This window comes from Dendropsophus ebraccatus, chromosome 2, assembly GCF_027789765.1.
Source record: "Dendropsophus ebraccatus isolate aDenEbr1 chromosome 2, aDenEbr1.pat, whole genome shotgun sequence".
Classification (NCBI taxonomy): Eukaryota; Metazoa; Chordata; class Amphibia; order Anura; family Hylidae; genus Dendropsophus; species Dendropsophus ebraccatus.
The window spans coordinates 100,704,464-100,730,409 of NC_091455.1; the positions used below are offsets into that span (position 1 = coordinate 100,704,464).

Here is a 25,946-nt window from a genome sequence, read left to right on the forward strand (position 1 = left end):
ATCTCGATCAGTAAGTGACAAGAGCGGCTCCTGTCACACTCAAAGGCCACAATTGCGGCTTTTAAGGGGTTAATGACAGATTGCAGCACAATCGCTGCAGCCTGTCATTAACAGTGAGGGCCCAGCTGCTGATAGCAGCCGTCCCTCACCCGATATAAAGCAAGCTTAGCTCCTGAACTCGCTTCACAGCGGTGTAGAAACGTATGCTGTATGAGCACCGCATGGGTCATCTGGTGTCAGGTGCCCATGCCATACTCGTATGGCAAAAGTCATCTAGGGGTTAAGTAAATGAATTATTGGACAGGTACTATCCCAAGCCCGACCACACAGACTGCATTTTGGGACACTGCAACACCATTTTAAAGATATATTCTCCACTAAGATCAAAGGGAGATTCTTCCTAAACTGTGAATTTCCGAGTGATGTATTGCATCCTGGGTGTTAAACTTAGTGTGTGGAAGAGGTGAATGTCCTTATGGATTACAATACCCAAGTTAGATAAATGTATCAATTATTATTAGTGTCGTTGCTGAGACATCCACAGGGTTAAAGGTCTGACTTTGACTAGATCCAGAAAATGGCGAGAAAAGACAATACTCCATAGTTGTTCACAGTGTCTAATAATGCTGTTAAGGAAGGGCCTCAGTCAGCTAAATATACAAGGATGTTGTCTGCATACAGAGGTTTTTTTAGTTATACCCGCAGTGTCCCAACCCTAAATCACAGTGGTACTATTGATAAGACATGAGCAAAAATAGAAAAAATGTCCGCTCACCAAATTGCTGTAGTGGTTAACTCAGTTGGCAGTGGTATCCCGAAGCAAGTGGAAAAAACATATTGCGGGCCACAACCTGTAAGGCATCCAAAAAAAGTGGGTGTCCACAGCTTCTAAAATATAAGGTTCTTTATTTCGGCATCAAACCATAAAAAGCAAAACAAAAAAGTGAACAGTGAGCTAAAAAACGCCGACGCGTTGCGAGGCTCTACCTCTTAATCATGGCCATTGATAAGAGTAGTTATACCCGCAGTGTCCCAACCCTAAATCACAGTGGTACTATTGATAAGAGCCAATAGGGGTTCCATCACCAAAGCAAAAAGTAGAACTGACAGGGGAAGCGATCTGAAAGGTATCCATTCATTCTGATATGCGCTACTGGCTTATAGGTGTACTACTTATAGGTGCATAGCAAAAATAAAACGGAAATCTTTCAACGTTGAAGTCCTGTCTTACCATATCTTCTGTGTAAGACTGGAAGCCCAATCCCACCTATTCTGCCACCCAGAGAGCGTTAGTCCCATTATAAGAATTAGGCTCCCTTCCTGGCTTGGTTATGGCATGTATGCTGCTAAAATCCTACAACTCCCTTCCTTCATCACGCCTCACTAGTCCCCCTGTCTACACAACTATTGTTGCTAGTCTTCCCCTTGTTCTAACAACCTACCCGCTGCCAAATGAATCTCCTACCCTAATCTCACTGACCATGTGCTCTATGCATGCCAGTGCATAGACCATTGACTCATAGAATGAACCACTTGCCCATGCGCATGGCAAGGGAATTCATTGCATGCTGCATTTCAGGTGGTTTGTAGCTTGCTCTGCCAATCAGAGCTGCAACATAATTTGACAATGTAGAACTGAAGGCTGGCTTAGCTAAGAAAGGGGCACTAAGTCAGCCTCCAGCTTCCACTAAACTATGCGAAGTATTGTCACAAAATGTCCATGGAACCAGCGAACAGCGGGGTCGACATGCTGGTAGAAAAGTAAAAGGTACAAAATTTTCAGCTGGGATGTGAAGGGCTGAAAAATGGATGATGCAGGAAAAATCGGCAATAGTGCGGCAAGTTATATAACTTTTTCATGTTGTGCCAGAATGGGAGAACAGCTTAGTGCTGGAGAAACCCTTTAAGGTAGAGGAGATAGAGCCATTTAAAGTGTACCTGTCATAACTTTCAAAATCTAAATCAACAGTATATGTGAAATAACGCAAATTTACACCCGTGCCAGACAGGCCAATGAGGTGAGGCCAGACTAAGCAAGGCATCGGGCAAAGGGCTGGTATTCCTGAAACATTTAAAATACAATGGACATATACTATCGACAATACATCTACCAATAACTACTTATATCAGTCAGCAGGACACAACACATACACTCACCGGCCACTTTATTAGGTACACCATGCTAGTAACGGGTGGTCTTCTGCTGCTGTAGCCCATCTGCCTCAAAGTTCGACGTACTGTGCGTTCAGAGATGCTCTTCTGCCTACCTTGGTTGTAACGGTTGGACGGTTGGCTATTTGAGTCACTGTTGCCTTTCTCCCCAGAAAGACAAAAGCATATGCACAAAGAGGTAGCACATCACAAAAAATACTTTATTGTAACAATATAGAAAATGTCATAACATAAACTATGCAGGAGAAAAGCAACAAGGGAGACAAACCCCAAACACTACCCTACATTAAAAACACAATTGTTTTAAGTGTTTTTAATGTAGGGTAGTGTTTGGGGTTTGTCTCCCTTGTTGCTTTACTCCTGCATAGTTTGTTATGACATTTTCTATATTGTTACAATAAAGTATTTTTTGTGATGTGCTACCTCTTTGTGCATATGCTTTTGTCTTTCTGGGGAGTTGTGTTATTTATATGCATTGGTTTAGCACTCCTTAATTATAGCGGTGCCCACTATTTCTATATATATATATATAATACACTACTGTTGCCTTTCTATCAGCTCGAACCAGTCTGCCCATTCTCCTCTGACCTCTGGCATCAACAAGGCATTTCCGCCAACAGAACTGCCGCTCACTGGATGTTTTTTCTTTTTCGGACCATTCTCTGTAAACCCTAGAGATGGTTGTGTGTGAAAATCCCAGTAGATCAGCAGTTTCTGAAATACTCAGACCAGCCCTTCTGGCACCAACAACCATGCCACGTTCAAAGGCACTCAAATCACCTTTCTTCCCCATACTGATGCTCGGTTTGAACTGCAGGAGATTGTCTTGACCATGTCTACATGCCTAAATGAGTTGCTGCCATGTGATTGGCTGATTAGAAATTAAGTGGTAACGTGCAGTTGGACAGGTGTACCTAATAAAGTGGCCGGTGAGTGTACATTGCTATTCTATCCTGTTTTGTTGCTGACTGGCGAACCTTGTAATTGGCAAGCAGGAGCTGCAAGCCCACTGCACCTAAGATCCTGTCCACCAGCAACCTCTGTCTGTATTCCTGTTAAAATTAATTTTTGATATGTTATTACTTATGGAAAGTTATACAAATTTCTAATGTACATTAATTATGGAAAAATGCACATATAGGGCTATTTCCCTTAATTTAGTAGATTCTCTCAGATCCAGTGACGTCACAACGAAAGGTGTAATTTCTATGGAGTGTCCAGCAGGGGGCGCTTTATATGTAGAAGTCTATGGGACTTTATTGTTTCTATGGATGTCTATGTAAAGTAATGTAATGTAGTGTACAGTATGCTTTATTAAATGAATACCTGTCCTTGCTCCCCAAAGTATTGCATAAAAGTATTCAATCAGTACATTAGGATATCACAGTAAGCTTGCCGATGCGCTGCACGCCGATCCGCCGCACACTCCCGCCGCTCCGGACTACATACACTGAACTACTTGTCCCATCATCTGCTCATAGTATGAGCAGGTGATGGGAGTAGTAGCTGGGTAATGGCTATCACTTGCCTGCCGCCGGGTGCAGGGGGGAGCTGCTCAGGAGTGATCCCCCCTCCTCCTCTTTCCGGGATCCGGGGAACCTCCCCCCTATCCCAGGGCTGACTCCCCGCCTGGCCGCCGCTCTCCCCCTACACATACCGGCTCCCGATGCATCCTGGTGTCCGCACTGACGGTCCTCTCCCACACGTGCTAGCCAGGAAGCATCGGGAGCCGGTATGTGTGAGGGGAGAGCGGCGGCCAGGCGGGGAGTCAGCCCTGGGATAGGGGGGAGGTTCCCGGATCCCAGAAGGAGGAGGAGGGGGGAGCACTCCTGTGTGATGAGCGGCTCCCCCTGCACCCAGCGACAGGCAAGTGATAGCCATAACCCAGCTACTACTCCTATCACCTGCTCATACTATGAGCAGATGATGGGAGCAGTAGTTCAGTGTATATAGTCCGGATCGGCGGGAGTGCGGCGGATCGGCGGGCTTACTGTGATATTCTAATGTACTGATTGAATACATTTATGCAATACTTTGGGTAGCAAGGACACTTGCTCCCCAAAGTATTCCATAGATGTATTCATTCAATAAAGCATACTGTACACTACATTACTTTACATAGACATCTATAGAAACAATAAAGTCCCATAGACTTCTACATATAGAGCGCCCCCTGCTGGACACTCCATAGGAATTACACCGTTCGTCGTGACGTCACTGGATCTGAGAGAATTCTAACACTTCCTGATCTACTAAATTAAGGGAAATAGCCCTATATGTGCATTTCCCATAATTAATGTACAATAGAAATTTGTATAACTTTCCATAAGTAATAACATTTAAAAAATTTATTTTGGCCGGACTTCTCCTTTAAGCCCCCACCTCTTGCATTAAGCCCTTGGGTTTTTAACTAAATTACTCTTCTGATTATTACCCCTGCCTGGACCAGTACTAATAAGGAGTCTTCTTTTCCTCCAAGGTCAGATCTGCAGCAACCATGAGGAAGTGGGGCCTGCTGGGAACTTGTAGATGAATGGTATGGGACTGGCTAGATACAGGACAGGAATCTAACGGCTGTCTCCTGTCCTGCATGGCACTGTCTGAACTATACAGCTTTCTTTAACCGATGACTTAATATGTTGCGAAGTGGGAGGGTGCTGTGCTGGGAAAAAGGCAGCCGTCCAGCTGGTCGTGGACTGGCCCAGTGAGCAAAGTGGCACATCTCACATCTGCCCGATTTGCTAGATGGGCAGTCCAGTCCTGATCACAGGCCTCATGCGGATGTATGTTTTAAGCCTATTTAGAATATGCACTGAAGACTAAACCCAGCGATGTAGAGGGAGATTAGATTATTCCCTCAGCTGTGTACCTTCCAACTGTGAGTCCCCCTCAAAAAAACTATTGCAGAACTTAAAGTGAATGTACCATCAGGCCTGGGCTGAAGCACTGGAGGCGGACTGACCCACCCCCAGTGGGCAGAATCCCCCGCCCCTGAATGACACTGCTCCATTAGAATCAACGGAGCAGTGTCATACAGGGGCGGGGGGTTCCTCCCACTGGGGGTGGGTCAGCCCGCCTCCAGTGCTTCAGCCCAGGCCTGATGGTACATTCACTTTAAGTGTCGTTGTTATAACTATATGATAAGATATGATATAAAATAAGGTATGAAAACTGTAAAATTTACCCTTTTACAGCTGTTATTCACACTTTTGTCTAAATGCAGTATCCTGTGTTCTATTGTATATGCTATGGTCAGCTATTTGCATGCAGCCACTCTGCTGCTACTACAGCTTTACTTAACAATTTTCACCAAAAGAAGAGAAAAATGCTGAACTTACGTAGCAAGAAAATTTTATCTTTATTGAGTACATATATTTAAAACAATTCATAAAAAGAGAGAAAACCGAACATTAAAAAGAACGGTGGCTATCCCGGAGGTGGTTCTTAATTTATTTTACTCATGCTATTTGCTGCAATCCCTGACCCACAACATAAGTCGTCTTACAGATGGATAAAGTGCAATACACAATAAATAATGCTAAAAATTTTTATTTTACAATGCCAACGTGCTAGTGCATATAATTTATTAAGTTAGCATATATCGTAACATTAATCCTGTAGTCCACCTATTTGTTATTGTTATTACCCCACAAATTCTGGGGATCCAGCAAGTAAACTACCTTAGAGGTCCGTTTGTTATGTAACTCCTCCGGGACGCCACCACCCCGACGCGCGTTTCGTTGCCTTAGTCCGGGGGCATCTGTAAGACCACTTATGTTGTGGGTCAGGGATTGCAGCAAATAGCATGAGTAAAATAAATTAAGAACCACCTCCAGGATAGCCACCGTTCTTTTTAATGTTAGGTTTTCTCTCTTTTTATGAATTGTTTTAAATATATGTACTCAATAAAGATTAAATTTTCTTGCTACGTAAGTTCAGCATTTTTATCTTCTTTTGGTGAAAACCTTTTACAGCTGTGTAGAGAAGTCATAATGCAAAAAGGGGGTGACAGTGCCACTTTAAATCAATTTGGTGTGCACCACACAGTTCTGACTCAGTAGAACTGTTAGATGGCTTACAGCTTGCTCAGCCAATCAGAGCTGAGCAACCTGAGTCATCTGAAAAAGGGAAGCTGGCCTAACAGGGCTTAGACCAGTTTCCCTCTTGATGATTTGGGGTTTGGGGCTGAACAAAATGGCATTGTAGTGGGCATCAGGAACCCATGCCATGTTGTATATTTCTGCTCTTAAAGGGGTGATCCAGGCTTAGAAAAACATGGTTGTTTTCTACCAGAAACGGCACAGGTCTTGTTCTAAATTTGGGTGTGGTTTTTTAGCTAAGTTCCATGAAAGTTGAGAAGAATTGCAATACCACACACAACCTGGGGACAGGTCTGGTGCTGTTTTGCAAGAAGGTAGCTGCTTTTTCTAATCCTGGATAACCCCTTTAAACATGGCAGTGGTTCATGTCCAAGCAAACATTCATAATAAGTCAGCTTATATTTTGTTTTCAAATGAACCCAGAAGATAACAACAAAGCAGGAGTTTCTACAGGTGATGTTTACAGGCTCTGGTGTTTATTTTTCTATAATTTGCCATTTTAAAAGCCCTAGCAACCCAATGTACAGTAGGCAGCAGGACTAAATTCCCTTTAGGACGCAATACACCAGAATGCACAGAGGCTGGCCTCTCCAGATGCTCTTTGTAGCCCTGGTTTACTCTGAGGGGCCTAGACTGATAGCAAAGCAGGAGGTGATAACAATGTGGGTGCAGATGAAAGAGTAAAGTGCTTATTTTTGGTGTAGAAATATGGATGTATATTGGTATGTCATAAAGAGAAAGCAGTGATACTATTTACCCCATGACAAACAATTCAATTATAAAAGAAAAAAAGGAACAAAACTAATGTGGAGACTGAAAACACCAAATGCAAAATAGGGTCTTTGGATTTGATTGCATTATTTCTGTGCATGAAGAATGAGATCATAATTTAAAGTAATCTCATTTACAAGTATGCAAGCCTTATCCCCCGAATCCACTAATACATACAAATCTTGTAAGAGGCTCAAGTTATGCAGTCACTCTTAACACATCAGCTTCCATGTGCTTTACATCCAAGTGTTTCCATTATTAGCAAGTGTGGAAATTGTCCTTTCTTCTGATATATTCAGTGACCAACTTAAGCGGCTGTAACAGTGCTCTGCCAGGAAAGGTTCATCTTCAGAACTTTTCAGGAAAGGATTCCATCTCTTCCTTGATTCGCTTCTCTATTAGCAGCATGAGCTGACTGTCATTGGTTGGGATGTTGATACTGGCAAACACTTGCTTCTTAGTCTTTTTTGCTGTAAATTACATCAGAAAAGAATATCCAAATTATTATAGTCACATGAGACTTAGCTAAAGACTTGTTTACTATCATTAGTTAAAAATGACCTAAACTGTTACCAAGATAAAATAAAACCAGTGAATTATTATTACTGGTTAGTAGCAGAGCTGTAAGAAGTTATTTTTCATTATCTTGCAAAGCTCTGTGTAGCACCTCTGTTTTGATGCTGCCAGGGCTTGCTGTGAGCAGGATAACTTCACAAGGAACTACTGTTGCTATCATTTCTTTATGGAGGGGATTTATTAAAGTGTTTTTACATACAAAAGTATGTTTGCACAGGCCGCATATGTGCAGAAATTATGACTATTTCCATCTTTACACCTCCACTGGAACAGCAAGTTAGAAGAATCTACTACAGCCCTGTGCACTGATCCGCCAGCCTGCCCTTCTTCGTGAATATTCACCCGATGCTGTGCAGTGATAAGCAGTCGGAGTAACGTCACTGTGGAGCGCCACCTGAATATTCATAAAGAAGGGTAGACAAGCAAGGCTAAGCCGAAGGGTATGTTCTCCTGCAGCCAGCAATGTGCTATACATTATGCCAGAAACTGAAGAACTTATAGCTGAAATCAACTCCAGCTCATAGCTGAATAGATTTCAACCTGATCGTGTATGGACAGCCAAATATGCTCCAAATGAATTAAGAGGTCTGTGCTCCTTCATACATTTGGCGCATCATACTTCAGCATAGTTTTATATAATACCAGTACATGAAACATGGGTAACTGCTGCTGTCCAGCATGTGAAACACAATACCTCCCTAGACATGGACAGATGGTAATAAAGCCAATAAGCAGTGAATATAAGAGGCATGTGATGTGTGTGACTTCCTTGTACATTAGTCAGGTAGGAAGGGAAAAAAACACATGTCTAGCATACAGATGTCACAGGAGATAAAACATCAGGCGCCTAATCATGTAACCTGCATGTTGTGGATATGACTAATCTTACTGCAGTTAAACCATTCTCACCCCCACCACACCGCGCGCGCGCACACACACACACATGCACGCAGTTTAAGAAAGGGAAGAAAACAACTTAGCCGGTAGTCTAAATCTAACTATATGTATGTCCAATAATCTGGATGGTTTGACAATCCTGCTGCTGTATCGTTCTCCAATTTACTGGATAAAGATTGGTTCATCGTTACAAATAAAAATGGAAAAGATACATGAATGTGGATATTCTGTAGCAGCAGTAACTTGCATGAAAGTTGATAACCGGAACAAGAGATACTCACCTAGTCTTTGTGCAATTGAACCAGAAGTGGTATCAGATTTATCCCCAAAGATCAGCGAAGACAAAGGCATTGAATCCTATAAAGAAATTGTGCAAGAAATACTATGAAAGACATGCCTACACTGGGAGAAACCACTAGTGACTAGAGATGAGCGAACCTCGAGCTTGCTCGAGTCGATCCGAACCCGAACTTTCGGCATTTGATTAGCGGTGGCTGCTGAAGTTGGATAAAGCCCTAAGGCTATGTGGAAAACATGGATATAGTCATTGGCTGTATCCATGTTTTCCAGACAACCTTAGAGCTTTATCCAAGTTCAGCAGCCCCAGCTAATCAAATACCGAACGTTCGGGTTCGGATCGACTCGAACCCGGTTCGCTCATCTCTACTAGTGACATAGTACTGGGGGTTAAAATGTTTTTCATTACTGTTTGCAAAAAAAACTGCTAAAACCTTAGTCCCAAAAGGTGTAATGAACATATGCATTCGTTTTTAGTTTTTGCAATAGTGTGGTCACATAAACTAACACGTATGGTATAAGTACAATTTCATGCAGCCCTATAGGAATAAATATGAGGTAAGCTCTTTCAATCTAAATCAATAGTTTTAGTGCAATAGCACATTTACTGCCAAGGAGCCCTTGCCTAGGCAATACGAAAAGAGCTGTTAGGCTGCGTTCACACTACGTACATTTCAGTCAGTATATGTATATTTCAGTCAGTATTGCAACCAAAACCAGGAGTGGATTAAAAACACAGAAAGGCTCTGTTCACACAATGTTGAAATTGAGTGGATGGCCGCCATATAACAGTAAATAACTGCCATTATTTCAATATAACAGCCATTGTTTTAAAATAACAGCAAATATTTGCCATTAAATGGCGGCCATCCACTCGATTTCAACATTGTGTGAACAGAGCCTTTCTGTGTTTTTAATCCACTCCTGGTTTTGGTTGCAATACTGACTGAAATATACATATACTGACTGAAATATACGTAGTGTGAACCCAGCCTAATGTTGGAAAGGCACTGAGTGCAGTTTCCTCTTAAAGGTATTTGATGGGGCTCTTTGTGGACCAGTCACATTATTTTACACCAAACGCTTCCATCATCCTGAAAAAGCAATCTAAGGCTGCATTCACACATTACATGTTCTGCACGGAACACAGACATGGAATTCCTGTAATGGACTCTCCCCCCGCCAGAGTAGCATCTGTGATAAGATGCTGGGAGAGGGGGAACTGTACAGATATGCATTGTGATGTAATGACAGCGTCACATGGCTGCTTCATTACAGCGCGGTGCATATCTGTACAGCTCCCCCGCTCCCAGCATCTAATTACAGATGCTGCCCGGGTGGGGGGTAAAGTCCGTTACAGGCATTCCACGTCCATGTTCCGTGTGAATGCAGCCTCAGTTGTTACAAATGATGTCTCTAATAAAGTACAACTCCTCACTATAGGTAATACTGAAAACTGGACACAAGGTGTCACTATTCCTCCTAATTATGCCATACCATTGATCACTTGTCCGTCCCCCCCGACTATTTTGCTTGCCCTTAGTAACATCCATAGCAGACAACTTCATTTATTGAATGTCAGTCTCTTTAGAAAAGTAGAGTTGATCAGTATAACAATTTTTCTTAGTGTGAATTTGTCTCCACTGCACGTTCAGGCTGACATGATCTAGTAACTAAATATTGGTTTTACAGCTACCCATTCATGGTAGGTTCTGGTTATAGCAGAACCAATTATCAGATCAGCTAAAGTAAAACTGAAGAAAGGAACACTAATGGAACCATATCAATAGGTTAAATGCAATCTGCAAGTATTGTCATTAAGGACTAAGGACACCTGAAAACAAAAAGAAATCTTGCTTTGTATTTATTATGGTAAAAAAAACATATTGAGTGAGCTCTATCTTCTCTACACACTTGTATATAGCATATATAATTCTCTCCAGCAAACTGCCTTGTATCTGCTCTCCTCTTTTACCAGCCTGTGATTCTGGGGTGCCCACCTTGGCAAGTACTGTGATAAAGAAGCTTATGACTCTCCTCTTGACAACTACACATTTAGCCCTTGTGATCAGCTGTTAGTATCAGGGAAGCAGCAGGACGGCACATATCCTCATTGTAGCATCAGATGACATTAAAGGGGTTATCCAGCGCTACACAAAAATGGCCACTTTCTTCCAGAGACAGCCCCACTCTTGTCTCCAGTTTGGGCGGGGTTTTGTAACTCATTTCTATTGAAGTGAATGGAGCTTAATTGCAAACCGCACCTGAACTGGAGACAAGAGTCATGCTGTCTCTGGAAGAAAGTGGCCATGTTTTTGTTGCACTGGATAACCCCTTTAATGTGGGGCCAAGTAAACTACAGTCATGCAAATTCTGCCAGAGAAAAAGCTGCTGTTCCTCAACACCCTCCTATTCTGGGTCACATGGGGCCTATGTGGGTGTATGGATAGAGATTATCTTAACAGGACAATGCTTTTAATAGCACAAAAAAAAAATGTTTTCCTTACTCCCCAGTTTGTGCATTAGTGTACTCAACTACTGTTGTACTGAGCAAGCCTTATACCAGGAGACAACTAATAAAAGTCTCACTGCATTTGGCTGACAGAGATTGTAAACTGTACTGTTTACTACATTCCAACAGATGGCGCTAGCTGATCCATCTTCTCTCCATTTTGATTCATTGTCAGTCTTGGTTCTGGTGCTGCTTTGGCTGCATTCACATCACTTTGTGCCCTTCATAGCATAGATATGTTATAAGGCCGAATGTCTGGCATGCTGTTATTATATGAGCACAGACAGGCACAGGCCACATCAATTTCAAGGGCTTGAACATAGTCAGCTAGTAATTACATTTGGGCCATTTTCTGAGTGTATATATGTTTTGTTTGTTTGTATATAAGTGTTGATTGCTGTACTTAAAGGGGTATTCCATCACCTAAACTTTTGTTAGGGAATAGGAACAAAAACAAATTTGCAAATGCATTGCATTGGCAAAATTGCTTTCTTCTTTAGTTTGGTCCCTTCCTCTCCTTGTAGTGTTGACAGCTTGTTGGCTAGGTTTCCGACCACCACTCTCAGCTCTGAGCGCAGTGGTCAGACTGTGACACATCCTTTCTCCTAGTATAAAATGACTCCCTCTCTCACTGAGCTTACACACATTTCAGGGGCTTGGATTGTTTGAGAATACGTTTAAACTCTGTGAGAGACACAGTGATGCCCAGCTGATTCAGCTCAGCACCACTGCATCCCGCCCTCACACACCCCGTGCCAAACCAGGAAGTGAGTGTGAATGCAGAGGAGCCAAGCTGAATTGGCAGAACTGCTTGACCCCCAAGATTAAATTCACCTGAAGTAGTCACTAGATGACTTTGCTAAAGACACTGAAATCAATGGCCTCTGTGGCAAAGAGGGGACAAAAGTCATGTGAACCAAGGGGATGTATGCTCCATAACAATGCATTTAAATGGCTGCACAAACAAGCCAGCTGCACGTTTTTCTGAGGCCTTGTAGAGGCCCTGCAAATAATATATCTTGCTGCTTCCCATAGGGCACTCAGTACAGTAGTACAGGAACAGAAATACAAGTAACATTCTTTCCTATATATAAAAAAAAGATACCGGTCATGAATTGGATGCAGTATAGTCTATATAAGAATGTGCCCGTCCAGGAGCAGTTTAGGTATAAAGAGTGATCAGCCTGACTACTGAGGCCCGCAAAGATTAGCCCAGGCCTTATCATAATTAGAGATGATCGAACATCGGAAAATCTTAGGTTCTATAGAACTGAATACTTAACTTTTAATAATTCATTAAAAATATTCAACAAAAGGTCCACACAGACAAACAAAAACATCCACTAGTGTACTCTATATACAGTGAGGTAACCTGAAGGGCAGATGTGCACATGGAGAAGATTATCCCACGTCCCCAAAGGGGTACTAATAAATCGGGACTACAGGCCAGGCACAGAGAAACATAAGATCCAATCAAAAAGCAGAGGAAAGGAAAAGAGAGGAGAGTGGTGGTGTACCCTGCTCTCTGCCCTATTCACCTCTAGCCCTGCCTTTTGGGGAACCCACCTCCTTAATAGGGTGGCCCCAACCACGATGACAGTCCCTTCCTTATTACACGTGCCCAGGAGGAAACAAAGAACAAAGGGGACAGAAAAGAGTGAAAAAACAGTGTCAACTCAAAACCACCTTTACAAACAAACAGCAAGAGATATCATTATTTATATACAGACACAGCGCTTATTTCATAAACTGTGCTCGTTCCGACGCGTTTCAGCCATCCCAATCATGGACGGATTCATCAGGGAACACATATAGCACTCCAAGGGATGTGCTTAAACCAATTCCTGCTGTGAGGGATGTCCTCTCATCACAAAAATGTTTATGGACCTCTTAGAAATGGCAAAACATAATGTTGCAATAAATAACTCGATATGGTGACAAAAGGCAAGAAAATAGCCCCATATAAATAAATAAAGCAAACTAGTTGTACTTAGCTACATAAATGATGGATGAAGCAGTGCTGCCTATGAGGATCCAAGTTCACCCCACGATTAGCTACACGAATGATGGATGAAGCAGTGCTGCCTATGAGGATCCATGTTCACCCCACGATGAGAGGGTGACCTCTCAGGGTGACCTCTCATCGTGGGGTGAACATGGATCCTCATAGGCAGCACTGCTTCATCCATCATTCGTGTAGCTAATCGTGGGGTGAACTTGGATCCTCATAGGCAGCACTGCTTCATCCATCATTTATGTAGCTAAGTACAACTAGTTTGCTTTATTTATTTATTTATTTATTTATATGGGGCTATTTTCTTGCCTTTTGTCACCATATCGAGTTATTTATTGCAACATTATGTTTTGCCATTTCTAAGAGGTCCATAAACATTTTTGTGATGAGAGGACATCCCTCACAGCAGGAATTGGTTTAAGCACATCCCTTGGAGTGCTATATGTGTTCCCTGATGAATCCGTCCATGATTGGGATGGCTGAAACGCGTCGGAACGAGCACAGTTTATGAAATAAGCGCTGTGTCTGTATATAAATAATGATATCTCTTGCTGTTTGTTTGTAAAGGTGGTTTTGAGTTGACACTGTTTTTTCACTCTTTTCTGTCCCCTTTGTTTCCTCCTGGGCACGTGTAATAAGGAAGGGACTGTCATCGTGGTTGGGGCCACCCTATTAAGGAGGTGGGTTCCCCAAAAGGCAGGGCTAGAGGTGAATAGGGCAGAGAGCAGGGTACACCACCACTCTCCTCTCTTTTCCTTTCCTCTGCTTTTTGATTGGATCTTATGTTTCTCTGTGCCTGGCCTGTAGTCCCGATTTATTAGTACCCCTTTGGGGACGTGGGATAATCTTCTCCATGTGCACATCTGCCCTTCAGGTTACCTCACTGTATATAGAGTACACTAGTGGATGTTTTTGTTTGTCTGTGTGGACCTTTTGTTGAATATTTTTAATGAATTATTAAAAGTTAAGTATTAATTAGTCCTAAGTGGTCCTCATACGCCGGTGATTACTTTAGCTTTTATTGACCACTGGACCTTACTCCATTATGGTGTAACGGCACCTTTATTTCCGTTACTTGGATTTTTCTATAGAACTGAAACCTTGTCGAACTTTCCGCATTTGATTCCCGATGCCATCCCAGGACAGGTACTGCCTGGAATTCCGGGATTCACCCTAGGAAATAGGCTGAATACCGGAATTCCAGGTGGTACCAGGGCTGTTTCCTCCTTCCTTACAGACCGGGAAGGCATCGGGAATCAAATGTGGAAAGTTCGACAAGAATCGAGTTCTATAGAACCTAAGATTTTCTGATGTTCGATCATCTCTAGTCATAATCCAATGAGGGATCCTTAGAGATTTTAGACTGTGTCTAATAATAAGGTCTTAGGGGGACATTTATTAAGTCCGACGTTTTCTGCGCAGGACTTAAAAATGTCCCCGCAGCTCCAGCACTACGGAGATTTATGTAGAGGCGGACCGCCTCTACATAAATCCTGTGCGCGCCGGTGCGCATGGCAGAAAACCTACGCCAGCTGAGAGCTGGAGTAGGTTTTCTGCGTATCTTTAGGCGGAAACAATAATGAATCACACGCTTTCGGCACTTTCCGCAAAAAAAGTATGCCTTTTCTTCTTGATACATGTCCCCCATAGAGTCCATTTACACAGAAAGATTATCTGACAGATTATCTGCCAAAGATTTGAAGCCAAAGCCGGAAACAGACTATAAACAGGGATCAGGTCATAAAGGAAAGACTGAGATTTCTCCTCTTTTCACATCCATTCCTAGCTTTGGCTTCAAAATTCTGTCAGATAAATCTGTCTGTGTAAATGGACCCTTGCTCATGATGTATATGAGCCCGACTGCAGGAGGACTATGTGGTCATGTGATGGTGTCACAGCAGTGCTAAGCTAGAAAACTCCTAAGGGTCCACGGCCTCATTATTCCAGTACTAGCCAAGGTGGGCAGCCCAATAATCGCCATGTTCCCCGGACACGTATGTCAGCGCAGGCCTAAAAGCAGGTCCATCCCCTGCGGGACCTGGAGGGGCTTGTTCACACTAAGAGGAGGCATAGCTATACATCTGTGTCCTGGCTGCCTATGGAGGGGACATATCTGCATGTAGAGACTACACTGCGGATTCCCATAGAATGGCTGATGGCCTATACTACTTCTGTCCATTGTTATCTGCTGGTTCTCAGCACTTACTGATGTGTGCTTCCTTCATAGTGCAGAGGAGAAGGTCACAAGCCCCTGTACAGAAGGGTCATCATCTCCACTAGCGCCCCCTATGTTATGTGTACAGAGCGGGAAAGGCAGGACACAGTCTCGTGCACATGCGCAGTCCACCCCCTCTACAGCAGTTATACCCAGAGTAGGGAATCCCCTGGACTAGGCATCACTACTACTATGTGCGGACACTCACAAATCGGCTAGACATGGCCACGGCCAGATTACACAACCTCGCGGAAAAGCCGACCCACAGGAAGAAGCAGTCCTGCAGGCTCATTACGTGGAAGTGAACCAGCCTGTCACAGATCTTGTCGCTGAAGTTATGGATCGCGATCGGCCGATGCGATAGCTCCATGCTTTCCATGTTTCCCCTAGGCCGGTACCCGGTTTCCGGTGACGTCACTTCCTGGTAAATGTGACAGGCTCCCCAAACAAACATGGCCGCCGAGGAAGTTCCCGATATGCTATAGTGTTCAGGTATGAAGTGTACGAGATTGTCGCAAAGCTTTCTCCTGTGCGCCGTGTCTGCCATAGCGTCCTATACAGTGATGTCATGCTTACCGTGCAGGGACAACTGAGCACATACGTGTTTAATGCTTTGCTATAACAGGTCCGGACCGGAGCAGCCAATCAGAGCTTCGCGTCTTCTGTGCTGATTAAAACAGCGAGGTGAAATGTCTGGCTCTGATTGGCTGGAGGACAGGAGCGCGGTTCAGGTGTATGGTCTGTTACTAGGACCGAGAACCGCATGTGTCCGCAGTGTACAGCAGGCTGGATGTTATCGGTCAGGTCATGTTCTGACCACCTCCACAGCTTAATGCACTCAGGCTAGCCCACACACAACCCACGAGAAGTCCATGATGTGAACATACCCTTAACCCCTTAGGGACCAAGCCCATTTGGACCTTAATGACCAGCAGGGGTGATTCTAGCCTCTCTGCTGCCCGAGGCGAACTATAGAATGACGCCCCCCCCCCCCCCCCGGTCAATCCGCCCACATTATAATCCACTACTGCCCCCCCCCCCCCCCCCCACTGCTGTCCCCAATAAACATAATGTTTGGTCCCTTGCTGCACAGAGGATGTCAGGAGAGGAGGGGGCTGACTTTATAGGAGAGGTCCCAGCAGCACAGAGGATGTCAGGAGAGGAGGGGGCTAATCCTATAGGAGAGGTCCCAGCAGCACAGAGGATGTCAGGAGATGAGGGTGCTAATCCTATAGGAGAGGTCCCAGCAGCACAGAGGATGTCAGGAGAGGAGGGTGCTAATCCTATAGGAGAAGTCCCAGCAGCACAGAGGATGTCAGGAGAGGAGGGTGCTGATCTTTTAGGAGATGGTCCCCCTCTTCCCCCCTTATAGATGGTCCCCCTCTTCCCCCCCTTATAGATGGTCCCCTCTCCCTTATAGATGGTCCCCCTCTCCCCCCCTTATAGATGGTCCCCCTCTCCCCCCTCCCTTATAGATGGTCCCCCTCTCCCCCCTCCCTTATAGATGGTCCCCCTCTCCCCCCTCCCTTATAGTTGGTCCCCCTCTTCCCTCTCCCCCCCCCCTTATAGATGGTCCCCCTCTCCCCCCCCCTTATAGATGGTCCCCCTCTCCCCCCCCCCCCTTATAGATGGTCCCCCTCTTCCCTCTCCCCCCCTTATAGATGGTCCCCCTCTTTCCCCCCTCCCTTATAGATGGTCCCCTTCCCCCCCTATAGATGGTCCCCCTCTTCCCTCTCTTCCTCCCTTATAGATGGCCCCCCCCCTTATAGATGGTCCCCCTCTTTCCCCCCTCCCTTATAGATCGTCCCCTCTTTCCCCCCTCCCTTATAGATGGTCCCCCTCTTTCCCCCCTCCCTTATAGATGGTCCCCCTCTTTCCCCCCTCCCTTATAGATGGTCCCCTTCCCCCCCTACCTTATAGATGGTCCCCCTCTTTCCCCCCTCCCTTATAGATGGTCCCCTTCCCCCCCTACCTTATAGATGGTCCCCCTCTCCCCCCCCCCTGCACAGCAGATAAAACAAAAACAAAAAACAGCACACAACTCACCTACCCTCCGTTCCCCCGTCGAGCCTCTCTGGTCTGGTCCCGGCTGATGTGCGGCTGCCCGGGGTGTCCCGTCCTGTCCCCGGCAGCGCGCGCATCACAGAGCTCCCCGTGCGCCTGTGACTTCCGGCGCACAGGGAGCTCTCTGATGCGTGCGCTGCCGGGGACAGGACGGGACACCCCCGGCAGCCGCACATCACCCGGGGGACTAAGGCTGCATTCCCACGTTCCGTGATCCGTCTGCATGTACTGGAGCCCCCCCCCCGCGCCCGGGCAGTATCTGTAATGAGATGCTGTGAGCGGGGGGGACTGTATTCATAAGCGCCGCACTGTAGTATCAGCACGGCGCGGCTGATTTAGTACAGCGGGGCGCTTATGAATACAGTCTCCCCCGCTCACAGCATCTCATTACAGATACTGCCCGGGCGCGGGGGGACTCCAGTACATGGTACAATCAGTGGCGGATTATAATGTGGGCGGCCGCCCGAACCGCCCATATTATAATCTGCCACTGAATGCCGCCAGAGCCGTTTTAATACATTGGTGGGCCCAGTGCACAGCCCTCAAGAGTGGCCCCCCCCCTTACCTTTCTGCACATTGTATAATGTACTGAATTTGCCCCCACACTGTATCAGGAGCCCCAATACATACAGTAGTTACCTTATAACACTATTTCCACAATACAGTGATTACATATTACATAAAAACTGCACTAAACAAAACAGAAAGATATTACCAATGATACCATTACATAATACCGCCACATCATGACCCCTAACACTACAATCCTATAACAGAGTGCAGTTACATCCAGTGACTCACCGGGGGTGTTTTCTCCAATCAGAGTCTGTCACCTTTTCTTTTTCTCTCCATCCAGCCTGGGCCACCTTGAAGTCTTCTCCTGGCTGTGAATCTTCTCTCCAGAATCTGCCAGACAAATATTTTAGGCTCCAACACATCCAGTAGTTAGGTCCCTTGTACCCCTATACAGTAGTTACACCCCTCTGTACTCCTACATAGTTACACCCCTCTGTGCCTCCATAGTTTTAAGGTGTCCCTGTAGTATATAGACCCTCATGTGCTCCTCCAGTTATATACAGCCCTCCTGTGCGCTCCCCTATTAGTATATAGCCCCCCTGTGCACTCTCCCCAGTAGTATATAGCCCCCCTGTGCTCTCCCACAATAGTATATAGCCCCCCTGTGCTCTCCCACAATAGTATATAGCCCCCCCTGTGCTCTCCAATAGTATATAGACCCCTATGCTCTCCCACAATAGTATATAGCCCCCCTGTGCTCTCCCCCAATAGTATATAGCCCCCCTGTGCTCCCCCCAATAGTATATAGCCCCCTGTGCTCTCCCCAATAGTATATAGCCCCCCTGTGCTCTCCATAATATATAGCCCCCCTGTGCTCTCCCCCATAGTATATAGACCCCTGTGCTCCTCAATATGATATAGCTCCCTGTGCTCACCAATAGTATATACCTCCCCTGTGCTCCCCAATAGTATATAGTCCCCTGTGCTCCCCAATAGTATATAGCTCCCCAGTGCTCCCCCATAGTATATATTCCCCTGTGCTCCCCCATAGTATATAGCCCCTCTGTGCTCCCCAGTAGTATATAGCCCCCTGTGCTCCCCAGTAGTATATAGCCCCCTGTGCTCCCCAGTAGTATATAGCTCCCCTGTGCTCCCCAGTAGTATATAGCTCCCCTGTGCTCCCCAGTAGTATATAGCTCCCCTGTGCTCCCCCATAGTATATAGCTCCCCTGTGCTCCCCCATAGTATATAGCCCCCTGTGCTCCCCCATAGTATATAGCCCCCCTGTGCTCCCCCATAGTATATAGCCCCCTGTGCTCCCCCATAGTATATAGATTCCCTGTGCTCCCCATAGTATATAGACCCCTGTGCTCCCCAGTAGTATATAGTCCCCTGTGCTCTCCCATAGTATATAGGTCCCCTGTGCTCCCCCATAGTATATAGCTCCCCTGTGCTCCCCCATAGTATATAGCCCCCTGTGCTCCCCCATAGTATATAGCTCCCCTGTGCTCCCCCATAGTATATAGCCCCCTAAGCTCCCCCATTGTATAAAGCTCCCTGTGCTCCCCAGTAGTATATAGCCCCCTGTGCTCCCCAGTAGTATATAGCTCCCTGTGCTCCCCCACAGTATATAGCTCCCCTGTGCTCCCCCATAGTATATAGCCCCCTGTGCTCCCCCATAGTAAATAGCCCCCTGTGCTCCCCAGTAGTATATAGCCCCCTGTGCTCCCCAGTAGTATATAGCTCCCCTGTGCTCCCCAGTAGTATATAGCTCCCCTGTGCTCCCCAGTAGTATATAGCTCCCCTGTGCTCCCCCATAGTATATATTCCCCTGTGCTCCCCCATAGTATATAGACCCCTGTGCTCCCCAGTAGTATATAGCCCCTTGTGCTCCCCCATAGTATATAGCTTCCCTGTGCTCCCCATAGTATATAGCTCCCCTGTGCTCCCCCATAGTATATAGCCCCCTGTGCTCCCCCATAGTATATAGCCCCCCTGTGCTCCCCCATAGTATATAGCTCCCCTGTGCTCCCCAGTAGTATATAGCCCCCTGTGCTCCCCCATAGTATATAGCCCCCTGTGCCCCCCCATAGTATATAGCCCCCTGTGCCCCCCCTAAACCCCCCCCCCCCCCCCCCCCCCCCCCCCCCCCCGTAGTATATAGCTCCCCCTCCCATATAACATTGAAAAAAACAAACACTGTTACTCACCTAGGTCCACGCGTTCCTCTTCTCTTCCCTCTTGTGGCCGCACTTCCTCCGGTCACAAGAGGCTGCACTCCCCTCACCCTCGCGCCGACGCTCCAGTGACGTCGGCCGCTAGAGGGAGAGTGCGGCCTCTTGTGACCGCAGGAAGTGCGGCCACAAGAGTGACTGACAGGGAGGGAGCCAATGGCTCTCTCTCTGTCAGTGTCGCGGCTGCTGCAGCGCTGAAGCGCCGCAGCAGCAGCGGACGGGGGCAGCGGCGGACGGGGGGGCCCTGCAGGGGGCGCCATGGAGGGGTAAGTAGATTACCCATCCATGGCGCTCCCCCCTGACAGGCTGGTGGCCGGAGCCCTGTGCGACCGCATTGGTCGCACATAGCAACGGCTGGCCTGCTCGGGGGGGGCCCCTTTAACCAGTGGGCCCGGTGCACGTGCACCATGTGCCCTCTGGTTAAAGCGGCCCTGAATGCCGCCCCCATGAAGATAGCTGGTGGCGCCGCCTGAGGCAGACGACTCAGGTCGCCTCATCATTGCGGCGCCCCTGATGACCAGGCTCCTTTTTTAAAATCTGACCTGTCTCACTTTATGCGCTTATAGCTCAGTGATGTTTTAACGTATGCTAGCGATTCTGAGATTGTTTTTTCCTAACATATAGTACTTTATGTTAGTGGCAAAATTTGGTCACTGTCTTGTGTGTTTTTTGTGAAAAACATCAAAATATCATGAAAAATTAGCATTTTACGAACTTTGAAATTCTTTGCTTCTAAAAAAAAGAAAGTCGTATCACATAAATTAGTTAGTAAGTCACATTATGAATATGTCCTCTTTATTCTGGCTTCATTTCGTAAACATATTTCACTTTTTTAGGGTGTTACGGGGCTTAGAAATGTATCAGCAAATTATGAAATTTTCATAAAATTTCCAAAACTGATTTTTTTACGGTCCAGTTCTTTTTTTAAGTTGATTTAGGAGGCTTGTATACTGGAAACCCCCATAAGTGAACCCAATTTTGGAAACTAGACACCTTAAAGAATTAATCTAGGGGTATAATGAGCATTTTAACCCTACAAGGGCTGCAGGAAAGTATTCACAATTAGACCGGAAAAAAATGGAAAATATAAATTTTCCAATAATATATTTGTTAAAGCGTAACTGTCATATTTTTTTTTTATTGCAGAAATCAGTAGTATAAGCGATTTTAAGAAGCTCTGTAATAGGTTTCATCAGCCAAAAAAGCCTCCTTCTGTACTCAAGAAGCAATCTCCCAGCCTCCCCCCCTGACTTCTTATCTGTGCATTATCAGGCAAACACGTCTTCATTACAGAGAAGCCAGTGAAGACGGGCTCTGCTCTCTCCATTGTAAGCCTATGAAGGGGGGAGGGGCTGAGGGAGATGAGGGAACAGGAAGAGGTGACATGAAGGTCAGCTGTTTGTAGACTCTCTGGGCACCTAAACCGCAGGATTCTGGGGTCAGAAAGGTCAGTGCTTATCTATGAACTTACTGAGAGAAGATTGCAGGGTGTTGTGCTGTGCAGAAATCCTCCGTGCTCAGTCACTCCTAACAGCCCCTCCCCTCTCCATAGCCACATAATGGAGACAGAAATCCTGCTGCTTCTGCAGTGAGGGGGGAGGCTGGGAGATTGCTTTTTCAGTACAGAAGGAAACTCTTTTGGTTTATAAAACCTATTACAGAGTTTCTTAAAATCGCTTGTACTGTAGATATTTAATGTTTTCAGAAAAATGACCCTGAAATGACAGTTACGCTTTAAGATTAAAGTATCTCACTTTCATAATAAACATGAGAGAAAATGCACCCCAAATTTTGTAACGCAGGTTCTCCTGAGTAGAACGGTACCCCATATGTGGGCGTAAACCACTGTATGGGCACACAGCAGGGCTCAGAAGAGAAGGAGCGCCTATTAGCATTTCCAGTTCAGATGTTGCTGAAGAAGTTTCTGAGCGCCAGGTGCGTTTGCAGTGCCCCTATAGTGTCAGCAGAATAAACCCCCCCCCAAAAGTCACCCCATTTTGGAAAGTACATCCCTCAAAGAATACATCTTGGGGTGTGGTGACCATTTTGACCCCACAGGTATTAGAGGAAAGTATTCAAAAGAAGACAGTAAAAATGAAAAAATAGAATTTTTCCAATAATATGTATGTTTAGTTTGAAATTTCACGAGGAACACGGGGAAAAAAGCACCCCAATATATGCAACACAGGTTTCTCTGAGTAGAACGGTACCCCATACGTGGGCATAAACCACTGTATGGGCACACAGCAGGCCTCAGAAGGAAGGGAGCGCCAATTAGCATTTTCTGTGCATGATTTTTCTGAAGAAGTTTCTGAGCGCCAGGTGCGTTTGTAGAGCCCCTGTAGAGTCAGCAGAATAGAAACCCCCAAAGTCACCCCATTTAGGAAAGTACACCCCTTAAAGAATTTATATTGGGGTGTGGTGAGCATTTTGACCCCACAGGTATTAGAGGAAAGTATTCAAAAGAAGACAGTAAAGAAGAAAAAAATTTAATTTTTCCAATAACTTGTTTGTTCAGTTTGAAATTTTTTAAATTCACTAGGAACAGGGGAGAAAACACCCCAACATTTGTAACGGAGCTTTTCCTGAGTACAATGGTACCCCATACGTGGGCATAAACCACTGTTTGGGCACACAGCAGGGCTTAGAAGGGAAGGAGTGTCATTTTAGTTACAGGCAATATGTGAGTTTTAACTGGCTATCTGGGGTGGTAATGGACAATCTCGGGGTGTTTACTTGCTATCTGAGGTTGCGACAGGCAATCTGGTGTGGTTATGGGCAATCTGGGGTGGTTACGAGAAGTCTGTGCCAATCTGGGGTGGTTACGGGCAATCTGGGGGTGGTTACGGGCAATCTGGGGGTGGTTACGGGCAATCTGGGGGTGTTTACTGGCTATATGGGGTGGTTACGGGCAATCTGGGGGTGTTTACTGGCTATCTGGGGTGGCGACGGGCAATCTGGGGAGGCGACGGGCAATTTGGGGTAGCTGCAGGCAGTCTGTGGCAATCTGTGGTGGTTACGGGCTGTCTGCGATGGTTACGGACTGTCTGCGATGGTTACAGGCAATTGGGGGGTTACGGGCAATCTGGGGTGGTTACGGGTAATCTGGGGTGATTATGGGGTAATCTGGGGTGGTTACAAGTAATCTAGGGTGGTTACGGGTAATCCAGGGCACTTAACTTTGGTGACGGGTAAAAAAGTGCCGGCACCATTTGGAACAAGCGATCAGTGGTATATAGTATATACCGCTGATCGCTTGTACTGGGACCACGCCGGGTGGTCCCCGATCATTGCCCCATGCTCTCCGCCACCTCTGGTGGTGGAGAGAATGGAGCTTTGATCATTTTTAGAAATTCCAACACTGTGAACAGAGTCTGTTCACAGTGATGGCGGCGGCCATCTTGGATCAGATGGCCGCCCAGGGAGGGGAGGGTCAGTGACCAGGTCACTAGGGTTAATTCTGGGGACGGGGGGGGACATGTTCTCATCTCCTTTCACTGTGAGAAGAGATGAAAGCGTTCAGCTGCGCTGGCAATGTCCGTTACCGGTGGCCGCCGTTATACTGGTAATAACGGCGATCGCCGGTACGGGGACTGGCCGGGACTGACCCCACACTCTGCCCCAACCCCTGCGGGCATTACCGGCGCCGCTGCACTATTCTGCACCATCGCCATAAAAAGCTGATGGCAGCAGAATAGAGCCCATTAGTGATCGCCGTAAAAATCCGTATCGGCAGTCACTAATAACATAATACATGTATTCTCTGGGTCACTACGGTTACGGCGATACCACATTTGTATAGGATTTTTTAACTATTATAACTTTGGCGCAATAGAAACTTTCTTCCTAGCAAAAACCCACAAAAACTGTCGCCGCATTGCAAGATCCATAGCGTTCTTATCTTTCCCGTGACAGGGCTGGTTTTGGGCTTATATTTTGCGGGAAGATCTGTAGTTTCTATTGATACCAAGTTTTATATGTATATGACTTTTTGATTTCTTTTATAACGTATTTTCTAAAGTGGATTGATAAAATACAGCTATTCTGGTACTGTTTTTTTTATTTTTTTTTTACAGCGTGTGTCGTGCGATATAATTATTGATATAGTTTTATAGATTGGGTCGTTACGGACGTAAAGATACCAAATATGTATAGGATTTGTGTTTTTGATCACTTTTATGTCACGTTTTATTGGGTATAGGGAATGTAATGCATCTTTATTATTGGTGGGGGGCTGGGGGGGGGCTGTGTTGTTTGGTGCACTTTTTTTTTTAACTTTTTTTTTACTTTTACACTAGTGTACATTACTGTACACTAGTGTAAAATACTTAGTTCACTGATACAATACATTGCAGTACCTGATGTACTGCAATGTATTGTATCATGCCTCATGCTGACAGGCAATAGCCACAGCCACCCCTGTCAGCATGAGGCATCTCCATGGTGCCCCCGGGATCACCATGAAGACATCGGAGGACCGGACGGCGCCGCGGGACATCGCGATCACGTAAGTGACCCACTGCGCCGACCGGGATCCACTAGGACCCGTTAGATGCCGCTGTCATGGTTTGACAGCGGTATTTAACGGGTTAAACTGCCCGGAGCAGAGAATCCTCCGCTCCGGGCAGTTACAGGAGGGGGTCAGCGGTCACACTGACCACTGATCCCCCGCCCTGCAGCCGCCGCTAGGCGGTAATTTATTCCGATGCGTCCGCCGTTAAAAGGCGTACGCATCAGAATAAAGCCCATTAGTGGCCGCCGTGAAAAGGCAGCATGGCAGTCACTAAGGGGTTAAAGGGTTATTCCCATGTCAATTAACTAGATAAACATGTCAGGACTTTTTGCAAATACAATTATTTAGCAAACTTGCCACCTTCTCCTGATTTTCTGCTCTTTCCCCCCCATTGTTGACAACTCTTTGTCTAGGTTACCAACTACCACTCTGCTCTACAGTCAGTGGTTAAGGCCCTATTCCAGGGGCCGACTGAGAGGAGCAAACAAGCGCTATTAGTGCTCGTTTGCTCCTCGTTTCCTGCTCGCTGCTGCCGCTATTCCTCACGGCAGCAGTGAGCAGGTGAATCCGAGGTGAGTCCCGGGTGATCCCTAGATTGTCCGGGCAGCCCATAGCATACAGCAGCGGTCTGCTGTCTTTCAACTTGTTGAAAGACAAATGACACAACAATAAGCCGACATGAACGATGTCGGCTGATCATTGCCTTCTATTCCACGGGACGATTATCGGCCGTAACGGCCGATCGTTCCATGGAATAGGGCCTTTAGATTGGTGTGTTTGTGTGTGTATAGTTAGGCAGTATTACTAAATACTAAAGGCAATATTCCACTGAATGATCGGTCTTTACGGCCGGGTGCAGACGTTTGTTTTTCAACATGTTAAAAAACAAATGACTCATACAGCAACGATCTTCTGCCGTCCCTCCGTGGAATAGGATCGGCAGCAGCAGACCGCTGCTATATGCTATGGGCTGCTCGGACAATCTAGCGATCACCCAGGCAGCTCCCCCCGGCCCCCCTGGACTCGCTCGCTGCCACCGCGTGGAATAGCGCCAGCAGCGAGCAG

The 25,946-nt window shown here is 46.0% G+C and overlaps 2 protein-coding genes across 3 annotated transcripts in view; one reads left to right on the top strand and one right to left on the bottom strand.

The window, feature by feature from the left end:
* Positions 1-6,726: 6,726 nt before the first annotated feature.
* PSMG4 (proteasome assembly chaperone 4) lies at positions 6,727-16,032 on the bottom strand. The gene is made up of 3 exons (XM_069958078.1): positions 15,763-16,032; positions 8,798-8,873; positions 6,727-7,513 (listed from the first exon to the last, which is right to left on the bottom strand). The coding sequence occupies exons 1-3, from the start codon at positions 16,006-16,008 to the stop codon at positions 7,392-7,394; spliced, it is 444 nt and encodes a 147-aa protein (XP_069814179.1). The 5' UTR covers positions 16,009-16,032; the 3' UTR covers positions 6,727-7,391.
* ACD (ACD shelterin complex subunit and telomerase recruitment factor) overlaps positions 15,952-25,946 on the top strand; it is a 47,387-nt gene continuing 37,392 nt past the window's right edge. Inside the window, exon 1 of one of the 2 annotated variants that reach the window (XM_069958076.1) lies at positions 15,952-16,046. The gene's annotated coding sequence lies outside the window, so the exon portion shown is untranslated. Of the gene's footprint in view, positions 16,047-16,242; positions 16,354-25,946 lie in introns of those variants that run through there. The other variant, XM_069958077.1, reaches the window with a different exon arrangement.

Bases quoted from the DNA above. Each gene is read 5' to 3' on its own strand.
- PSMG4 (XM_069958078.1), bottom strand. From the start codon at position 16,008: ATGTTTGTTTGGGGAGCCTGTCACATTTACCAGGAAGTGACGTCACCG. The intron at 8,874-15,762 runs GTGAGTGTCCGC...ATTTCTTTATAG, and splicing joins TGGCCATGTCTAGCCGATTT to GATTCAATGCCTTTGTCTTC. The intron at 7,514-8,797 runs GTGAGTATCTCT...TGTAATTTACAG, and splicing joins TTCAATTGCACAAAGACTAG to CAAAAAAGACTAAGAAGCAA.